The 22,987-nt window shown below is 41.2% G+C and overlaps 1 protein-coding gene across 2 annotated transcripts in view; it reads right to left on the reverse strand.

The window, feature by feature from the left end:
* The window catches only part of PCBP3 (poly(rC) binding protein 3), a 120,460-nt gene that overhangs the window by 57,943 nt on the left and 39,530 nt on the right, over positions 1–22,987 (reverse strand). The window contains exons 2-5 of one of the 2 annotated variants that reach the window (XM_006898392.1): positions 8,676–8,830; positions 6,730–6,753; positions 5,268–5,300; positions 4,780–4,896 (exon numbers count right to left, since the gene is read on the reverse strand). In XM_006898392.1, the coding sequence (XP_006898454.1) occupies positions 4,780–4,896; positions 5,268–5,300; positions 6,730–6,753; positions 8,676–8,830 (329 nt within the window). Of the gene's footprint in view, positions 1–4,779; positions 4,897–5,267; positions 5,301–6,729; positions 6,754–8,675; positions 8,831–22,987 lie in introns of those variants that run through there. The other variant, XM_006898393.1, reaches the window with a different exon arrangement.

A 22,987-nucleotide genomic window follows, 5' to 3' on the forward strand; every position in this document is an offset into this window, starting at 1 on the left:
AGAGAGAGAGAGAGAGAGAGAGAGAGGAGAGAGAGAACTTCAACAAGAGGAACAGCACAGTTGCCACAACCATGGGCTCAGTAGCAATGACTGTAAGGATGGTACGAGACGGGGCAACATTTGTTGTGTTGTCCACAGGGTCACTAGAAATTGAAATTGACTCAGGGGTTTATGCAACAATGAAAACAAGAGAGCTGAACTCTGAGTTCCATAAATGCATTGCATTCATATGGACTATTGTTAGCACTCATGGGGTATTTTAAGTTTGAACCCTCTATTCCTCCTGGTAAAACTTACACATGATTTATACATTCTCTCATTACTATCCCAATGCTTGTTCTAATTATTGCGAGTGGCATGACTCCATCAAACATGATTTAGGCCTTCAACGGCCACTTTGGGGAATATTTTACTTGAACAAAACTATTTGTTGCTGTGGTGTACCACTGAGTTGGGATCAACCCACACCTGATCTTCTAGTGAGTTTTTAGATGCATTAAATCACATGGAAGGATATTTCCTATCTTTCTCCCTTAGAGCAGCTGGTGGGTTCAAATCATATAACATTGTGCTGGCAATACAATTTCTTAGCCACCAGAGCTCCCTAGAAATAAAGAATAAGATTTCTGAGATTCAGTGGAAAGTATTTTTTGATTGGTAGAAGGGGTTTCTCTCAACTTCTTTGCTAATAAGATACTTTGATGAAAGACAAGGAACAATTTGACAATTTAAGCAACAACAAGCTGGACTCTTTCATCCAGTAGAAAGTTGGGTCCTCCAATTGCTTCCCTATATCCAGTTTTCCTTCTTACCATTTCCCTCTTTTCCCTTTCTCTCACCTTCCTCAACTCTTCTTACCTAATCTCCTTTTCCCCTTTGCCAAGACATGCCCCCCTTACCGTTTCTTAACAATTCTTTAGAGGCCCCTAAATGCTATCTACCTGCAAAGACATATCCCTCTTTTAAGCCAGATAAACAGGCAAATGTGGAATTTATACCTTGGATCTGAGATTAATTAAGTGCTATAATTAAGGATTTCTCCATACAAGACAAGCAACTATTCATAGAATTTAGAATTATTTTGGTTGTGTATCACTCAAGGTGACCTGATCTAAATAAACCTGTGAATCAACTGCAAATTCTGGATGACAAACTGTACTGATCCAGAAAAGACCTTAGCAATAAACATGAAGGATAAAAAAGGTGCCCCAAGTAAAACTCATAAAAGCCACATCCAATACATATCTAATAAAAATTCACTGAGTTATAATCCAGTAACAGAAACAAAGAAGAGATGAAACTATGGGAGATTTCTGGGAAAGAAAATCTATTCTAACAAGGTCATGATTACATCTAAATTATCTAAGGATAAATCTCTGCAGGGATTCATTGCAAAATATCAACGTGTAGCCCTTCATTTTGATAAATAAGGATGGAGAAAATCTGGTTGTATCCTCCACAGAGATAATTTCTGGCACTCTCAGGATGACTGCTTGATGGCACCAATTAATTTCATGTAAATATTAGCCATATTTCTCCATGAAGCTACTTTTGGTACAAATTGGTGAGCCAATTGTCTTTGCAATTACTTGCTAGACATCAGAGCACTGGACAATGACCAAAGATGACAGAATAAGAATTGATGCCTTTGAGTTACGGTACTGGAGAAAAGTATTGAACATACCATGGATTGTCAAGAGAACAATCTGTCTTGAAGAGAGTGAAACCAGCTTGCTCCTTGGAGACAAGGATTTTCAGGTTCTCCCTCACATATTTTGGGCATGTTGCTAGAAGGGACCAGTCCTTGGAGAAGGACTTTATTCTTGGAATGGTGGAGAGACAACACAGGAGAAGAAGACCTCAATGAGATGGATTGACTGAGTAACTGGGGTAATGAGGGTAGGTGTATCAGAGACAGTGAGATTGGTTCAGAATAGAGCAGGGTTCAGAGCTATAATGCATAGGGTCATTGTGAGTCAGAGTTAACTCTACAGCACATCACAACAACAAAAACAACATCTTAAATCAATGATGGTGGATAAAGTTTTAAAAAAGACAGCTAGCTGATGTTTTAGTGTCATATGACATCTTTCAAGAAGCTGAAAAGACTGTAAAGGCGTGACAAAGTCAGGACACAAAATTTTGAGGACCTTTGGGCATTCTCCATGGAATTTAAATATGTTTTAAGCATTGTGTATCTATTCCAGAATGGAGTCGAGCACTTCCTTGCTAAAAAGCTAAAGCCTTTATAGTTTCTAAAAAGTTACTTGTCTTTGAATTTCCAACCTGAAATGTAGCAACTTTTATATCAACTGATGGAGGTGCATGCAATATAGGACATATCACTCCTTATTCAGAAATTACACAGTCCTTACCATCCACAGTCTTCTGGAACGGTGTAACGGATGAATGACATTCTCAAATAAAAATTAGAAAACCATCAGCCTTTTAACTCTTTTGGTCAAAGATGCTTCCACTTGTTCTATGGTCTTATGGTCCACTCCCCAGAAGCCTATCAGTTATCCTTCTATAAATCAGGAATGAAAATGAGCAAGGATTTAGGAATTTTTACCTCTGGTACTAGATTCTTCCCTGCAGCATGCAGAAATAGTAAAATATTACAAGATCATGTACTACACTCTGTCCTGTCATCAGCAGTTTCAGACCACCTTCCCACACATCTTCCTCAACAGCTTCTTCATTATCTTCAACAAAAAAAAGTGCTCTTGAACCTCATGGAAGGGACTTTCTCAGTAAGAAAACAGCAGTGAAACTCTAGGGAGTCATTGTTCGGGTTTATACTTTACAACTAAAGGAGAGTAAGAATCTTACACAAGTGGAAGTCCATGTCAGTGGGGTACTTCAGATTGAGGACTATCAGAGATTCTTCAAAAGAAGTCAATCTTCAGAAGTAGACACCTGACCCAAGATCTTCATAACAAACTGATGATGTTGGATGACAGGCAGCTTCCACCTAAGATGGTGTGCTGTTGTTGATTGCCTTTGAGTTGAGCATGACTCAGCGATGCTATGAACAAAAGGCTTGAAGCCCCTCTACAACTATCAACCCTTATCAAAGTTCACAGGTTTTCCAGAAGCATGTTATTTAGGAAGTGGATGCCACTCCTGCTTCCAAAAGATGGTATACCAGTCTCCTCATTCATATTTTGCTTTTCATCTGCTTGTTTATAAAAATTCTTCTTCCCATTGTCTTTATTTTTTAATTATAAAAGTATTTGCTTTATTAAAGTAATATTTTTTAAAAAATACTAAAGCAATTAACATGACTACATAATTAAAGCAATTACATGACTGTTTATTACAAATTTTGCAAATCACTTTATGGTAAAGCACATTTTTAAAAATTGCTCTTGTTATGTGCAGTTGAGTCGCCTGTGATCTACAGCGTTCTGAACAGCAGCTCTGGAGCCCTGTACTGTCCTCAGCCAATCTTCCTGATTCTGACATATCTACCCTCATTGCCCCAGTTATTGTATCAGTCCATCTCATCTAGGGTCTTCCTCTCCTGCACTGACCCTCCAAGCATGATGTCCGTTTCCACTCCTGGCCACATGCCCACAGTATGTAAGACTGAGCTTCAAAATCCTAGCCTCCAAGAGAAACTTGGTTTCACCCTCTCCAAGACAGACCTATTTGTTTTCTTGGCAGTCCATGGCATGTTCAAATTGGTTTGCATATAATTATTCACATACATCGTGCTTTGTCCATGTGCTTTAGAATCCTGAATGCTGTCCACCCATAACAGTGTTGTTATTGTGGTTTTTTTTTCCAATTTTTCACTTCTTTAGCTCAGTGTTACCAATGGCCAGATATGTTGCCCTTGACAAGACTCCAGGAATAAAATCTCTGGGCTATTTCATCTCATCTTTGAGACCATAGGGAATTTCTGTCAATGGCATTTCCATTTGCACCTACACAGACAACTGACCTTCAACAAATCAACCAGTGACTTTGACAGTGTCCTTTTCTCCCACGGAAAAAAACCAAAACAAACCAACCCAATTATTGTAATCTATTGATCACACCCTAGGCAATTCTAAATTTAAACTCAACAACCTTCATAAGGTTATGAACAAATACTTTCTATTTATAAAAGACTAAGAGATCCAAGTATGTAACCAAGTCAGTAGGTAGCCTTGAACCTCTATGTGATAGGTTTGCACTATATAATATCCATTCAGCAACATCCCACCACTTATATGTCTGTAGTTCACGTATGGAGAAAGGAGCTTGCTTGGAAGAACATCAAGAAGAAGGACTGGAATTTGTCACACTGTAGCAGTTACAGTCTTGCTCCTACCGCTGCAGATGCCATAGCTCAGATAAAGCCCTTCAGTCGTGCAGGTTGGTCCCTGCAGAGAGATGCTGCCCTACAGCCACCCACTCTAAGCCTTGGGGCTTCTGATTCTGATCAAACTCCTCTTAGCTGCCTGGAGAGCACTGCACACTCAGAGATAGCCAATTTTAAGTGCAAGTTCACAAACTCTGAGGCTCTGGGTACTAATAGAGAACACAAACAACTTGCATGGGGGTTACTTTGATGCATGTGTAGAGAATATACACAAATATATAAACCAAAACCAAAGCTAGTGCTGTCCAGATGAGTCTGACTTATAATGACCTTGGGGGGACTTCTGGGGAAGTCTGGGATATATCTGTACTCACATCCTATTGTCCAGGTATTAGGAGAGGGGTTGGGTCCAAACCCATCTTTTCAGGGGGTGATTCTACATCTATCTTTATGACAGGGTTTCTTACCTCCTCAAACTTGTAAGCGATCATGGCGAAGGCCTTGAAGATGGCATCTGTTGGGCCTGTGATGGTCACAATTCTCTCTGGACAGTTTCCCTCTGAGATGTTGATTCTTGCACCGCTCTAGAGGGGAGCCGGCAAATCCCCATGACCCAAATCACACATGCAGAAATATACACATTATCTGCCTTCTGGCTAGTTTCCCACAATTGGAGCAAACAAATTCAATAGTCACCTGACTGGCAAACCCAGCACAGTAGCAAAAACCTTGTCAGGAAGCTCCTTTATAGTGACATTTTAATTAGCGAAGGAACTCAGCATTACCGAGGTTTCTGCGCTTCAGGCCATGTGCAGTGAGGACTGCAAAGGAGGGGGCACACTCTGCTCCACACTTCAACCCTAACTGAGGCCTAACTGATCCTCCTTCATGCCTTCCCTCCCATCCCTTGGGGTGGGGCTTCGGACAGGTCTGCACTGATGGAAGGCACATTTACCTCTTCACGCATCTTCTTCACAGTCTCTCCTTTCTGAAATACACATCAAACACAGGGAAATGGTCTCATCAGCTCCCACCTGACAGCACACAGGGGGCCATAGCTGCATGGTGCCATGCTCTTTGCCTGCTGTGCTCCTACTCACACCATCCCAGAGAGCCTATAGCCCCACTGAAGACTAACACAACAAGTGGCAAACATCTTCCCAAACCCACTCTACTAGGTGCTGTCTGCAAGTGTGGCTTATGCTATCATTAATTTAGCCTTATCCTCAACCTCTACAAGTTGTACTTGACTATATATACCACCACCACCAATCTGGACTGGTTTAGTGGTAAAAAAGTTGTACTGCCAACTCAAAGGCATGTGGTTCAAAGCTACCAGCTGCTCCATGGGAGAAAGATGGGCAATGTACTCCCAGGTGATTTTTCATCCACTGAAAACCTGCTGGAGGGTCAGCTATGAGTCAGTTCTGACTTGATGGCACACAGTAACAACAGTAACATTACTTTGCAATATAGTAATAGAAAGGAAACTTAGGTACTAGAAGTTGATGCACACAGCAGCAGAACAGGACAGGATTCATACTGAGATGATGTCGAGTGGCAGCCATGCTGAGCCACCACCACTCAGTGTCATGTACGGGACTACGCATGGGCTGTGTCTGCACACTGGATAGTCCAGGCAAACAACTAGCATTGCTGTCAAGAGACCGGAAAGTGCAGTGTACAGGGCAGACAGTAGTGTGTGTACACTGGAAAATAAAGAGCACAGGGCTAGGAGAGGAGTGTGTACAGTAAAGTCCCATGTGTGGGGCCAGCGGTAGTGTGTGCACTCTAACAAATGTAGGCCTTGCACATAGATGATGTCCCGTGCTGCAAATGTGTGGTAAGAGGACCAGCAATGGTGTGGCCCATGGCCTCCTTCTCCAAAGCAGTGTGAGACACCCAGGAAAAGAACTGATCCCGGTTATGGCACATGGGTGGGGCTGGAGGACCCTAGCCTTTCATAAGCAGACTATCCTCTGGGGGCAGTTTCAAGGGTATTGAGTTTGACGGTGAGAAAGGGTTGCCTTACAGGGGTAAGAAGGAATGAACCCATTGGAAATACTCAGCACTTAACAAGGACCTTGTTGTTGCTATTGTTGTGCAGAGTCAAGTCAGAAGCGACCCATAGCTGACCCTCCAGTGGGTTTTCAGAAGCAGTTAATCACACAAGAGATTGTTCATCTTTCTACTGCAGAGCAGCTGGTGGATTCAAGCCATGTGTCTTTGGGACTACAGTGCCGTTTCTTACCACTAGACCACCAGAGCCCCCTCAATAAGGCACCTTACCTACAGCAAACCTTGCCACCCACCCACTGAAGGTCACCAGGCACAGCACAAGAGCATTTTGCTGACACTGCTTTCACACTTCACCTTACAAAGTACCTCAAACAGTATGTAGTTCATCTGATAATTACCTTCCCAATGATGCTTCCAACTTCCTGTAGGAAAAAAACAGAATGATGTCACAGAGTAGAAGGATAGCACAGTTTGAGACAGAGTCTATGAAAACCCTCTTCCTTTCAGGATCTAAGAGTTAGGAATGGGAGATTCAGCATCTGCCTAGAAGGAAATGTGGGAGGAATATCTTTCCCATGGAATATTATGTTCCTGAGCCATTTATGAAGGCCCTGAACTATCCATGGAGGCTCTAGACCATCTGTGGAGGCTGCCTTTGCACCCATTTTGTCTGGATCCAGGATGGCACTGCCTCTTTAAACCTAAGAGGAAAGAAGGCTTTCAATTTTCCTAGTAAACAATCCAAAGGACATATTATATATGCACCCAAAGTCTCAAATAGACCCTTGAGACTTTGGGTGCATATAGAATATGCAGGAAATGATGAAAAATAAAATCCACAATTTTGTGATTTTAAAAAAAGCAAACAGTACTGTTTTCACAGTCCGATTTCCTTTTTAAAGCCAGAACACTAACATAAAAGCTTCCAGGTGAGATCCAGCCCTAAAGTCCAGCACTGACAATTTCCCTCTGGAGGCTAGCCCTTGTTGCTGCCTATAGGGAACCCTCTGTCTCTCATGTCAGGTAGGACTAGTTCTGGCCCTTCAGCTCTGAAAATAACATTGTTCAAGTCTGAATGATTCCTCAGTACAATGCATTTCTTGGCATGGAACTTCCCTGGTGAGGCTGTGGATACAAGGAAAGCTGGTGCTTTACAGTCAAGAGGCTGCTCATTTATCACTCAGACCAGCCAACGCCAGGTGCTGGGTAGCCAGCAAGATTTTGTTGCTGCTGCTGTTGCTATAATAGGACACATTTACTTTACCATTCAGAAAGCTCGTATGGTGTGTATTCCAGCTCCTACAATGTCAACCAACTGTTACAACTGGAAGAAGACTAAGGCTAGTCCTTGTCCCTAGATCACAGATCCAGCTTGTTTGAAGTGCAATTTTGTTTGAAGTGCAATCTGTCCTAGGCTTGAATATTGGGATGAGCCAGCAATGCTGACAATAGAGCGTCAAGCCTGCAACTCCCTGTGAGACCTCGAACAGGGGCTGGCTTCTCACTGCACACATACAACAGAGGAAACTCAGGGAGCCCTGGGACAGTGGGAGTAGTGGGATAAAGAAATGTGTTTCAATAGAAAGGGATATGGAAATAAGCATTCTATTAATGTTTATAAGCACACACCCATCCACGAGCATGCAAGTCCACATACTTGTTCTCTAGTTTGTCTAGGAGCCATGATGTCCCACAGTGACAACCCCCTCTTAACATCTGGCTCCTGACTCCTGAAATACTCCCATCTACCACAAGGAACCAGGGCTCCGTGGAGAGATGGCTGAGTCCACGAGTAGGGCAGGGGACAGCCAACACAAGTCTGGTCAGTGCTTTAAGCCAGAGAGTGAGGAGGTGCTGAGAGAAGATGGGAACACAAAGCCAGGGTGAAGAGGTTGCCACCGGCCAACCCAGGGACAATCTAAGTTCTAAGAGAAATCATCACATTTATGAATAATGGGTGGTCATTTTCAGAAGTAGAAATCAGAGGAAGAGGAAAGAAATTATTCCAGACTGAAGAAGACTAGATGTTGATAACAAAAGGACTCAGCACTGCATCTCGTCACAAGGGTATATTCCGAGGGAGCTGGGCAAGCAGAGTGAAGCTGAGGACCAGTTGGTAGGAGTCCACCAGTGCTATGCCCCAACTATGAAAGAGTAGGGTGGTGATGGGAGACCCCTGTGCCTTAAGTGTTCAAGGGAGATATTATTTGGGTTGTGCTGTAAACATTCTGCAAGACTAAGGTTGGTCATTCATTTATTTTTCAATTATGAAAACCAAAGTGCAGGTGGTCAGCTGTCCCTCCGCCCTCACAATGTCTCCATGAAATGCCCCCTTCACCCATACCTTTCCATGCATCAGCAGGCGGATTGTCAGTGTCACATTCAGGCCACCTTCTGAGACTTTGGACTCCATCCTTCTCCCAAAGTGCAGCTGCGGGTGCTGGCTTAATACACCAAGGAAGCTGTGAGGAAGGACAGATGGTGCCCAGACAGTGTCACCTGGGGAAGAAAGCATGTCTGTTAAGAACAATGGTAAGGCTCCTGGAAAGGCCCAGGATGGCCCTGTCATGCTGTATGCTGTCTCAAAGCTAAGGCCTTGGAGGTGTCACAGAAGTGCTGGCAGGAAGATCCAGCCAGGTTACTTCCAGCAACTGTGGGCACAGTCACTCAGCTTGCCCAAATTGCCCAACTTGATGTCTCTTATTCTACCACTCCCATCTCAGGAAGAGGCCAATGAGCCACTCAAACAGAATTTGATTTTTTTAATTTATAATTTTTTATTATTTTATACTGGTTTACATACAAAGTTCATAAAGTTTGTATACATTGTTTTTCACACCAGATCTTTCCTCTTTCATTTACCTATCCCTCCCTCCACCTATCAAATTGTGTGACCTTATAAATAAGCCTCACCCCTCACCCCCAATTCTATGTAGCATGTACGAACAATGATTTTGTAAATTACTACCTAATATGAGAGGGACTGAAGAGCATTATGCTACGTGAACTCACTCAGTCTCAGACAGAATCTGGAGGCTATTCTGGACCTCCTTTCTTTTCCCATAACCCATCAAAGTACTAAGAGGTGTGTCCCGTTCCCATCTCTGTCTCACAGCCTGTCCTGTCCTTAGCAGCAGCTCCCCTCTGGTTTCACTGTGGCCAGTCTGGCCTGCTCTGACTTTACACCATGAGTGGGCCAGGGTGACATCTGTAAAAATTCAGTGCTGTTCAATATTCAGATCAGATCTTTCATAGTTTCCTCTTCACTTGAAAGAAAATCCAACTCTGAATGATGTCATCTAGAAAGTGACCAGATCCCCTCTCTTTCCAGATTCCATGCTGGACTGAAGGAAGATCTTAATATAGGTGAAACAGCTTATGCATTTGATGTAGGAATGGCATGAAGAAGAAGTAGTTGCCAAGGGAAAAAAATTATACATAGTTTTCACTACTCTCAAGGAAATTTGTGGTACCTACAGCTTGCTTTGGTGGCTCAGGATCAAGCCAGAGAGGGAAGGGGACAATTAGCTCCACCCACTGTTGGAAGCAGGAAGGACAGCTTGAGGGAAAGGAGAAGAGTAAAAATGAGTTGTGGAGTTGTGGGCTAGGGCAGCTGTGTGGCCATCCCTGAAATGTGCCACCCTACTGGTTGTCTTTGATCTAACTGTAAAGAAAGACAGAGCCCAGCGGCACACATAGAAAGGGTGTTGTTTAAAAGCTGAGGCAAATGATTGTTTTCCCTCATCAAAATATTTTGCCAAGAAAATTGCTAAAACACACAAACAAAGTATAGAAGCAAACTAATTATGAGTACAACTGTAATGTACAGAGACCATCCACTGGGATGGACAGGTGAGTAAAATAGTAACAGCGACTGATAAGCTTCTTTGTTAACAAAGACTTGACAAGGATTCGTAAGATCTTATTACACCTGGTGTTTAAAAAAACTAAACAAAACAAAACGGTGTTTTCAAATGATTAGCTGCATTTATTATTCATATTTTCATGAGAAAATAGTACATAACAATTTTCAGAAATTAGTCATAAGTCATTGTATATTTTCAGAAATTACTAATTAGAAATTATAAATAGCTTATTTTTATTTCATTTACATTGCATTTTACACTACTCTTCATTCACCCTGTGTTTCATACAATCATTCCCATGCATCATGTTTCATAAAATCAATCACCATTGGACCTTGCCCATCATTATCCTGTCTTTTCAATCAGGTTGTTGTACTTTCCTTGACCCCTTCCCTGTGCCCACCAAACTGTGCAACCCTGTAGTTTCGTCCCTACCTATCTTCACTCCTCCACCTTCCTTGAGTTCCCATATATGTTTTAATAGTTATCCTATTTTTACAATAATGGTCTTATGCAGTATTTGTCCTGATGAGACTGTGTTAGTTCACTCAGCATAATCCTCTCCAGTCTCTCCCAAATTACATAGTATTTTTCAACATTGTTGCTCCTGAGGGCTGCACAGTAATCCATTGTGTGAATGTATCAAAATTTCTCAACCCATTAACTTGCAGTTGGACATTTGAGCTGTTTCCACTTTCTTGTGATGGTGAATAATGCTGCTATGAACACTGGTGTGCGAACCTCTGTCTGTGTCTCGGTTCTAATTTTCTTGGGGTATATTCCTAATCATGGAACAGCTGAGTCATGTGGAGTTTCTATGTTCAACTTTTTGAGGAAATGCCAATTACAATATTAATGTTTTAATAGCTTCACTGCCCAATACAGTAACCTCAATCTAAGAGTGCTCTTGTGCACTAATGGGTGCCATGTAGCTGGCACAGGTAAAGGCAATGCCTACCATGCAGAAGGCTCCGTTGGACAGCACACTCACAAAATCACTTTTACAAATTGGATAACAAATAGGGACTCCTGAAGTAAAGCTGTTGAAAGAAGAGGAAATTATCTAGCTTAAATGCTTAATGTGTTATCAAGTAAATCCCCAAATATTTATCAATCAGTGACCTCCATCAATCTCTTTTTAAAAACCCTTTTTACATGAGTTGGGATTCACAGTGGCCACTTGGGGCTTCATGTCTTCTTTTTAATTACAAATACTCCCTTCAGGTCATGAGCAGCAGGGCCCTGCAGCTGTCTGTTATGTAATGTCCTTGGGATTGAGAAGGAAATGGGTCAGTGCTGGTCAGTGTTCTGGGTGCCTGAGGCTGTCAGCAGCCATCGAATCAGCCATGGGTCACTGCTGCTGTCTCCTTGTCATACAGTGAAGGAGTCTCTTAATGTCACCTTCTTTGCATTTATGAGGATAAGGAACAGTCCCAGCGAGCTGTTAACTAATGATTTGTGTTCAAAACGGAAACCCTCCTGTTGTTGGTAGTTAAGTGGCACAAGCTACTCCCGGGGTAGGTCTCTTGGCAGCCCCATCCCTACCTAAGCTGACGGGAATGCTTCTCTTGTTGGGAAATACCTTCTTCTCTTTTGTTCAGAGATTTAATTTAGTTGTTAATTCAATTATTCTAATTCTGAAAGGTCCCTCGAGTGGAGAGAAGAAACATGGTGGTCACCAGCCCTGAAGACTGAGGGAACTGGAGCAGACATCAGTGGGGGTCTGCCCAGCAAGGAGTTCCAACATGCCTGTCCTCACCTCACCTTTCCTGCCTATCTGCACTCACAATGCTGAGCTAGCCAGTTTTGGTTTAAATGCTAGCTTCACTGACACCACCCTGAAGTGTGCAGAAGCTATGAAGAAGGCTGCAGAATCCCGATCTCTTGATGCTCAGGACAGGTGCATTTGGACTTTAACAAATACATGTATAGTCACCTCTGTCCCTGTGTTGACCAGAGCACTCAGGCCTAGATACTAAGGCTACAGGAAGTTTCTTTTCTTCTCATCTCATCTCACTCAGCAGCAAATCTCTTCTGCTCAATCTGTATTATAAATATCTAATCAAGTTCCTTCTTTTAGATGCTGAGAGTTGGAAAATAAAAAGAAGAACTGATGCCTTTAAACTCTGGTGTTGGAGAAGAATACTGAATATCCCATGCATTGCCAAAATAACAAATACATTTCTCTTGGAGGTGCAGCCAGAGTGCTCCTTAGAGGCAAAGGTGATAAAGCTTAGTCTTACATACTTTGGGCATGTTGCTAGGAGAGGTACTTCTTTGGAGAAGGATATCGTACTTGGAAAAGTAGAGGGGAGAAAAGTGAAGGAGAGAAAGACCTTCAACCAGGTGGACTAACACAGTGACCACAGCAGTGGGCTTAAGTGTGTCAGAGATGGCGAAGATGGAACAAGATAGGACAAGGTTCAGACCTGTTGTTCATAGGGTTGTGATGAGTCACACTCAACTCAACAGCACCTAACAATAACAACAACAACAACAAAATCATCCCTTCTCTGGTGGCCAGCACCTGTCTCAGAGTATAGTCAAGACCCCTCTGTGGAAAACTTTTTAAATGTTCATCATATACGTTCTTTGGTAAAATATTCATAAAAAAATTTGTCCATTAAAAATACTGTTTTATAACTGAATTTAAGAGTTTTCTAAATATTCTGAATTCAACTTGTTATTTATAAATTCCCCCCCCCCCAGTTTATGACTTCCCATACTCTTAACAATTATCTTTTAAAGAACAGGTTATTTGTAGTGTTGAAAAAAAATCTGATTTATCAACATTTTCTTTTATTGTACTTTTGGTACAATACCTAAGAAATCACTGATTCAAGGCAGACATATTTCATTATGCTTTCTTCCAGAAGTTTTATAGCCTTGATCATTTATATCAATGAGATAATTTTAGTTAATTTTTCCGTATAGTATGAGATATTTATCAACGTTTCCCCCCACATATACCAATTTTTCCAACATCATTTGTTGAAAAGATTACCTTCCTGAATATGTGATTAGGTATTATTTGTATTATAACAGTCTAGGATAAGAGCTGCATAGTAAAGTGGACTGAGGTGGGAAATTGTACAACAATGAGATTTTTTTTTTCTTTTTCAAAGAGAAAAGTGAACTGGGGGGGCAGGGAGGAAAATATGCAACAATGAGTGAATGAAAACCCAAGTTCTCTATGAACTTTCACTAAAATCTCAATAAAAGAAAAATATTACCTTTCCTCCACTGAATTTTCTTTGCACTTGTGATGACAATCAACTGACCATATATATGAAGGACATCATGCTCGGAAAGGTGGAGGGACAGCACAGGAGAAGAAGACCCCAGGTGTAATGGACTGACAACGTAACTGGGGTGATGGGGGTTGGTGTGTCAGAATTAGTAAGTCTGGCTCAGGACAGGACAGGGCAGGGTTCAGAGCTGCTGTACATAGGATCGCTATGCATCACAGGCACATAACAATAACAATTTGGATCTATTTCTATTTGCCTGTCATTATGCCTATACCCCACTATCTTACTCTAACTAAAGCAGCAGTTATAAAAATTGTGTGGTACTGGTACTTTTCAGCTTTTCAAAGTATTGTCACATGTACCTGATAGGGAGATTGAGGTATGGATTGTCCAAACCTGCAAAGCTAATAAGGGACAAGACTAGGACCAAACTCTCTCAGAGCTGAAATACCACTTAAGTTCCTCTCTAAGAGTAGAATTTGGTAGGAGAGAAAAGATGGCTCTGGATCATCAAGAAAATAAGTGGAGAGGAAACAGTCTGGCCCTGTTGACCAGATCTCCTATCTGTCACAGAACACTTAGTGCCTGAGATAAGGCCCTCTAGGGGGCTGGGATGCATCTTCAGGGAAGTACAGACACTGGATAGCCACACTCATATCTGGCTCACACTGTGGCAACCAAGACATTAGGACAAAAGTTGAGAAGAGAATGTCAAAGGATTTATGCTGCTATCGCTGGCAGCTCTTATGTGGGGTTCATGTCTGATAAGAAAGAGCCCTCTTTCTATGGAACTGTAATCCGGCAGCCCCATTATGAACTTATTTTTGGTTATTAATGTCCTCCCTGAGTATTTCTGGTTCCTAGCTCTTTATCCCCAAAGCTGAAACATATCTGGACACAGTCAAATCACATTGGAGGAAAAGTTGGAAAGAAAGGTTTGTCTTCTTTTTAATGGTGGGACTACATAAGCCCACAAAGGTATGCATTCAGGAAGTAAACATGTAAGGGCCATGCAATGCATGGCCTTTATAGTCATCACAAGTGTAGATATGATCCATAAGTACAAACTTTACTTAGTTCAGACTTCCCCTGAAACCCACAGTGAAGGGTTTATGAAGCTCAGCTAACACGGCCAGGTGCCAACACAAGAGGCAATCACATTTGCTGCCAAGTGCCATTCACTGCAGGGGAGAGTTTTACCGAGTGAAAGCAGGCACTTTGCAGCTGCCAGGAAGCTGTGCTCTGAGAACTGATGACCTCACTGGGAGACACGAACTCAGTGGGATTACACAGCCCTCTCCTGATTCTACACAGAGATGGGAGAAGGGAAAATCCAGAATATTAGAGACCTGGCCAGAATCCAGGGTCAGGGATGTCTAACCTCAGCCCTTGATTCAGGAACCATTAATACAAGAAGCAGATTTCAATTCACCATACAGATTATTTGTAATTAATAATTTGTTAATTAAACAAACATTTCCTTGACAATTATCCAAGCACAGCACTAGAATAGATAAAGCAGAGCTTCTCCAGGGACAGACTGTAAACAATTGTGGCAACGATTAATGTGTAATGTGTAAGACACCAGGTATGGGGACCGGAGGAATAGATGAGCCCTCTAATGAGTGGCAGCCATGCTGCAGGGCAGGGTTCAAATGAAGAGACCCTTTAACCCATGGGGTTTGCAGTAACAGGATATATCTCTCAGGAATACAACCTGGGGACCAGGAGGTCCTGAGTTTCCCTAAGGACTGCTAGACTATGGCCTGGATCTGCTCACAGGACAGCAGTGATGCAGGGCTGTCCCTGGATGGCAGACTGCAGGTGTAGCTGAGTCTGTGTCCCTGAGGAAGCCCTGCCTCACAGCCATCCTGCTCTAACAAAGCAGATATGATGCCAGGGTCACGTCAAGATGTTCAGTACCCACTATCAGCATGAGTCAGCAGAGCTGGTGGCCCCTATAAAGTTCTCCAAATTTACTTTAAGTTAAGGCCACATTAGGGAACCTCTAACGCTAAGTTCATCTCAAACTTTAGCTCTTAGCTCCATTAAGAATCCCAGTGGCTACTAGGAACCCAGCTGATGAATTAAATAGCTGTACGTGAAGTATCTGGAGGAGGCTTGTGAGCTGGCCAGAGCTTCCCTGCCCTGCCTTTGCTCTCCTGTTATCCCCAGAGAGTTGCTTGCTCATTTTCTCCTCCGTCTCCTCAGCAGACAGATAGGAGAAAGTGTGTTCAAAAGGAACCTTTTCCAGATTCCTCCTGACTGTAGGAGGTGCAGGGTAAGGAGAGGTTTCATCCTAGATTGTCACATAAGGCTGTGCAGACTTTGTCCTCAATTAAAACAAGAGTGAAGGAAGCTCTGGAAGCTTAGTGGTAAAGATTCGTACCGCCAGAACAAAAGTAGGACGTTTGAATCTACCAGCTACTCTGCAGAAGAAAGATGGGCAATCTCCTTCCCTGCATTTTACTGCCTCTGAAAAATCACTGGAGGGGTAAACTATGAGTCGGTTCCAGCTCAACGATACATAACAGCAACAACAATAATGCCAGGGTGAGGATTCATCTCACATACTTTGGGCATGCTCTTAGCAGGGGTCAGTCCTTGGAAAAAAGACATGTTTGGAAAGGTGAAAGGAAAGTCAGAATAAAAGAGGAGGACTCTTAACAAGGTGGGTTGACAGAGCCTGTAACAATTGGCTCAAGTATATCAGAAATGGTGAGGGTAGCACAGGATAGGGCAGGGTTCAGATCTATTATTCATAGGGTCACTGTGAATCATAGTCAACTTAATGGCACATAACAGCAACAACATAATCCCAGCAACATGGGAAGGAAGCTCAGGCTTGAAAGACAAGGGCGTGGGAGAAGGAGAGAGGAGAGGCACTATTTTCACTTTGAGGGGCAGCATTCATTCATTCATCCATCTATCCAGCAATTTTGTACTTCTCCCAGAGAAGATGGATATAAATCTGTGCCTGGTGGGAGATGAAGGCTAGACACAAGTGAATGGAGTTAAAGACATTTAAAATGGGCATGAGGAGACAGACAGCAGGTTATCAAAACCACCAGGGCCACCAGGGCCATGAGGAAAACAGGAAGAAAGGACTTTAAATAGCAGCCTCATAGAAGCCCTAAGGGTGTGAGGGATCAACATTGTCAAATAATGGCAGAGTCTCCAGGCTCAAACTAGCTAATGTTGGACTCTATGTAAATGGGTGGCTATGGTAACTCTGGGGGAAGGGGTAGGCCAGATTATGAGAGGTAGGTAGTGAATGGGTGAGGAAGTAAAGGAAGTAAGCATAAGGTCTTTTCTAAACAGGAATGAGGAGTGAGAGATAATACCGGGGAAGGCTGAGGTAGGTGTTTTGTGAGTTTTGGTTTGTTTTTTTTTTTGGCCTTTGGTGGCAGGGTATTGAGCCCATTCCTAGATCTACATTTAATGCCTAATATAAGGCACATAGGCTTCATTTAAGTCATCACTTCGCAGTGGAAAAGCAACTAGACAGACTGTACCTCAATGGCCTTCTTCATGCCCTCAATTTCTCTGAAGAGACCACTAAAAGCTGCTGGGTTTGGGGGGTCTTTTATGGATCCAATGCTATGACAGGTGTCACACCATTCATGACAGAAACTGTGTAATTTCTCTAAACTTTGGTCATTACTTGGTATTTATTAATAACAGTAACACTCAAAATGAATGAGAGTATCATGAAACCCCCATTACATTAGGGATCACTAAAGGGTGTCTACAGAGGCACAACCTCAGTATTTAGGTGTGTTGTTGTTGCTATGTGTAACCGAGACGCCTGTGACTGACAGCGACCCTACGTACACTAGCTCTGAAACCTGTCCTATCTTGAGCCAATCTCATCACCTCTGATTGACCTAATCCAATTTCTCTAGTCACTGAGTCAATGCATCTCATCCTAGGTCTTCCTCTCTTGCACTATCCTTCCACTCTTCTCAGCATGGTATCCCTCTCCAAGGACTGGTCCTTCCTTGCAACATGCCCAAACTATGTCAGATGGAGCTTCAAAATCTTTGCCTCCAGGAAGCAGCCTTGTTTCACCTTCTCCAGGACAGACCTGTTTGTTCTCCTAGCAGTTCATAGGTATGTTTAACACTCTCCTCCAGCACCACAATTCAAAGGCATCAATTCTTCCTCTGTCATCCTTAGTTATTGTCCAGTTCTCAGATGCACAGCAAATAATAGCGAAGATTATGGCCTGGATCAGGCACTCAGGCTCACCTTGTCTCCAGACTGAAATCTTTGCTCTTTGGTACTTTGGAGAAGTCTCTGACAGCAACCTTCCTCAATGCAATTATCTTTTGATATTCTGACTGCTGATGCCAAGAGCATTTAAGCCAGACATTCAACTAGTAAAAATCAATAATTTCATAAAAACACTGCCAAATACAGCCAGAAATGCATGTGAAGAGGATAATATTTATGAGGAGACCTTCTAAAGATTAAATCCTGGTGCACATCAAAACATTTTCCAACAGGGTGAAAAAAACCCAAAAAACCTACTGACTGGGAACAAACATTTAGTAATACCATCTCAGACAAGACTCTCATAACAAAAGTTTACAGAACACTCTTGTGCCTCCACAAGAAAGACTGATAACCCAATTACAAAATTGGCCAAAGACATGGAAAGAATTTTCACATTAAGAAATACTCCAAATCACTGGCAATAAGAGAGATGCAAATCAAAACCACAATGAGATACCCTCTCACTCCAGTAGCAGTGGCAAAGTTTAACAGGACAGCAAATAATAAATGTTGGAGAGGATGGGGCGAGATAGGAACTCTCATACATTGTTAGTGGGATTGTAAAATGGTACAACCACTCTGGAAGACAGTTTGATGCTTCTTCAAGAAGTTGAACATAGAAATTCCACATGACACCAGCTATTCCACTACTTGGAATATGTGCCAAAGAAAGGAGAACTGAGGCACAGCCAGAGATTTACTTGTGCACCAATGTTCACAGCAGCATTATTCACTATTGAAAGAACAGGTAAACAGCCCAGATGTCCAGTCACAGTCAAATGGGTTGAGAAATTATGGTACATTCTCACAACGGGATACTACACATCACACAGCAGCAAAGACTTTGTAAATTACTACCTAATTTCCGAGGGACTGGAGAGCACTATGCTGAGTGAACTAACTCATTCCCATAAGAACAAATACTGTATAATACCATTACTGTAGAATGAATATAAGGATCCAAGGGGTGAGGTGGAAGCAGAGGGGTGAGAATGGGCAGGTTAATCATAGGTCACACAATTTGATGGCAGAGGTGTGTGTGTGTGTGTGTGTGTGTGTGTGAAGGAAATGAGAAAGATCTGGTGTGTAAAACAATGTATTCTGGCTTTGTAAATAAACCAGTATAATGTTTTTTGGTTTGTTTTTTTTTTTAAAAAAGGTCGCTTATTAGAGATGATGCTATTATATGAATATCCACTTGAAACAATACCAGTATGATATAGAAGAATAGAATGATATCCTCAACACCTGTCCTCACATCAAAGCAAAGTGTCCACCAGCCCAGGAAACATTTCTCTGGATAGGCTGCATCTTGGTGGCTCCTGTCTCTTCATCCATCTCCCTTCAACTCTGGGTAGTGTGGTTACAAATATCATGCACATTGTACAGATGGAAATACTGAAACTATAAAAGGCTGTAGTGCTTTCTGAAAATACATAGTTAATTGGTGGTAGAACTGGGCTAAGAACTTAGGTAGTCAGCTCCAGCATGTATGATTTTAAGTGCCATGCTTTAAAAAAAAAAAAAAAAAGAGCAGTGGCAATTAGCTAACTGCTTTTATGAATACAGGTGGATGGTGGAATCTTACCTAGTAGGGACTAACAACAGACACTCAGTAGGACGTGCAACACCCAAAACAGCAGCCAATGATACATCTACAGATATACATTTGGAGAATATCACACAGAAAATAAAAATCTAGGGATCCAAAGAGATGCTGAGAATGTGGATATAGAATAATGTACAAGGAAAGGACTAAAAGATTGGTGGTTTTAGATGCTCAGTGAAATGTGAATTCAAAGGAGCATCATCACTTGTATGGTTTCTCATTGATGTTTCACATTGGATACCATACCATACTTACCACTATTAATCCAACTATACATATATAAAATTTAATTTTTAAACTATATTGTATTTAGTTATTTTTACTACTTTGTGTTAAATAAATTATTTTTTGGTCAGTTCAGGAAAAAATGAGTAGCAAGACTTGCTCCTGTAAAGATGAAGTACACACACTTTTCCTTGTTTCTTCTGATAAAGCCCTGTATATTACATAAAAAACAAACAAAAAAGACTGATAGGTGCAGAGGAGAAAGTAGACTGGCTAGGGGCCAGAAGGCCTGAGGCATTACATAGCTGTGAGTTTCTTGGAAGTTTCTTTTCTGCCTCATATATCTGAGTTTTGGCACTGGAGATGCCAATAACCCAGAAATGCCAATGGACACAGACACAAAACCCCCCAATGAAAGACTGTTTTCCCTAACTATAGGACGAAGATGGGGGCATTTTAACAAAACAGAAAACTTTTACACAATAGCTACTCTATTCTAGTCAAACATCATGAAAACAAACTCTCATACTTCATGCAGGAAGGGAAGGGCAAAACAGAGAACTTAGCTTTCCACCTCTGCCAGGCTGCAATGGAAATACCACTTATCACAGGTGAAGAACCCCATCACATGTGATTAGTGGTAACAGATAAAACTGGGTGAAAAAAAAAACAAACCCAAAATCCAACAAACCTGGGACTCTTGTTCCTACCAGGTGGTAATGAGTTCCTTATTCTTTTGATGCATGTAATGGCCAATGCCTCTTATCATTACACATCCCTTTTCCTACCTCTCCTTCTCCTACCCTACTCCTAATCAACCTTTGATCCCTGGTCAGGGGGTTATTTACTGGCCAAAAGTAATCAGAAGCCTGGGTATCAACAGAGTCTGAGGAGAGAACCTAGACTTCTGGTCTACCTGGCAGATACAAGGTATTGACTAACTCTCTCCTCTGCCAGTGAAGGCAAAAGGATTAAATAAGATCTAGAATTTTATAACATAAGACACAAAACACCCACATTTCAGTAGAAAATTACCATGATATTAAAACTCAAAAATATAGCAAACTGAATGAAAGAAGAAAATCACTCCATGTCAGCAGAAAAGTAATAGAGATAGTGAAATTATCTGACAAAGACTATAATTAAAAGAGCTACTCTAGAAATACTCCAAAGACAAATTATGAATACTTCTGGAACAAAGGAAAAAGTAGAAAGTTTCAGCAAATAAACATTCTCACCAAAAAACCCCAGAAGATATAAACAAGTACATGGAAACTTTAGAACTGAAAACAGTAACTTAAAAAGAAATAAAATTTAATGGACAAGCTTAAAGACAGAATGGAGGAAGTAGAGAAAAGAATCAATGAGCTGGAAGATAGAATGATAAAAATGACCTATTAGGAATAACAGAGAATTATCTGGATAAGCTGCACTGCAATCCAGAAGGCACATGGTTCGAGGTTACCAGCCACTCTGTAGGAGAAGGATGGGAAATCTCCTCCCATGCAATTAATTAACTACCTCTGAAAACTCACCAGAGGATCAGCTATGGGTTGGTTCCAACTCTATGATACAACAACAACAAAGGAAACATTGGTTAATGAGCAAAATTAGAACATTCAAGTACTGAAATTCCTAGAAAAAAAGAAGACAAAGATAATGAGCTTGGAAAAGTATTAAATAAAAAAGTGGCTGAAACCTTCCCAAATTTGGCAAGAGAAGTAAATTCATATAATCAAGAAGATGAACTAAACTCAAACAGGATACATGCAAAGAAAGTCACACCAACACACATTATAGTCAAACTTTTAAAAACTAAAGACAAAGATTAAGTCTTGAAAGTACATCACTAATGTAGTGATGAGTAAATGCATACATGAAAATTTCAATAAATAATTTCTACTTATAGAAAAAGAACAACAAAGTAAATTCAAGCAAATAGAGGTGGAAAACAATAAAGAAAAAGGAATTAAATTGAAAGTAGGAAAATAAAGAATAAATCAATGAAACGAAGAGTTGGCTCTTTGTAAATAATAATAAAGTTAACAAAAATTCTAGAAAGACTTTACTGTTGTTATTATGTCCCGATGAGTTGCCTGCAACCCATAGTGATCCTATGTACAGCAGCTCTAAACCCTGTTCTCAGACAGTATCACTAATTCTGACACACCAACTCTCATTGCCTCAGTTACTGTATCAATCCAACTTATCCCAGGTCTTCCTCTCCTGCACCATCCCTCCCCTTTCCAAGAATGATGTCCTTCTCCAAGAAACAGTCTCTCCTGGCCACATGCCCAAAATATGTGAAATGGAGCTTCAAGACTAACCAAGTAAAAATGAGAGAAGACACAAATCCCACTCCTGGAAATATACTCCAAAGAAATCAGAGCTGTGAAACAAACAGATGTATGCATTATTCATAAAAGCAAAAAGACGGAAGCAGTCCAACTGATCATCAACAAATCAATGAATAGAAAACTATGCTATGGTCACATAATTTAATATTACTTAGCACTGAAAAAGAGTGAGATCATCAAACACTACACAACATGGATAAGTCTGGAAGCTATAATGCTGAGCGAAATATCTATCACAAAATAACAAATACTACATAAAATCATTGCTATAAAAATAGGATGGACATGGTGGGGGTGAGGAGAAGCAGGAAAAGAATGGCTAGGTAATGATTACTGCATCTGATTGGAAGGGAAGGATGATCTGAAAGGATTGATGATTAGGAATTATATGTATGACAATTAATAATCTGGAGCAGGACAAGTATTACAAAGTGATTTGAGGGAGGGGTAGAGAGGAAAACATGCTTCAGTGAATGAATGAAAACCAATCTCTGCAAAATGTCACTAAAATCACAAAATAAATAAAATAATAAAAAAATAAAAAATGAGTGAAACAACAGATCTCCCTGAAGTTGTGGCAGATAACAAAGGAATCATGAAAAAATATGAGAATACAGATAAATCTGTGGTGCAATTTGCTACATGTTGGACTGCTAATTAAAAGGTCAGTGATTTAAATTCACTGGCCACTGCACAGGAGAGACAAAGCAATTGAAATCAATTAAAATCAAAGACTTATACCCTCAGAAATCCCAGAGGATCATTATGAATTGAAACAGATTTTTCAACAATGGGTTCGGTTTGGTTTTAGTTTTTAAAAAGGCAAACTAACACAAGTTGCCTATATGATTTATTGGCATAATTTATTATGTGTTGGACTGCTAAGTGAAGAGTTAGCAATTCAACTTCACCAGCCACTCTGAGAGAGAAAGATGAGGGAGCCTCCCTTAAAGATTTAGAACAAGTGAGAATTGACCAGAGGGTAGACGTTTTGTATTTGGTTTGGCATACAATCAATCCATCCTTCCTTCCTTCCTTCCTTCCTTCCTTCCTTCCTTCCTTCCTTCCTT

The sequence above is a fragment of the Elephantulus edwardii genome, unplaced genomic scaffold (genome assembly GCF_000299155.1).
Source record: "Elephantulus edwardii isolate Elephantulus edwardi_28Jun2011 unplaced genomic scaffold, EleEdw1.0 scaffold00228, whole genome shotgun sequence".
Lineage (NCBI taxonomy): Eukaryota > Metazoa > Chordata > Mammalia > Macroscelidea > Macroscelididae > Elephantulus > Elephantulus edwardii.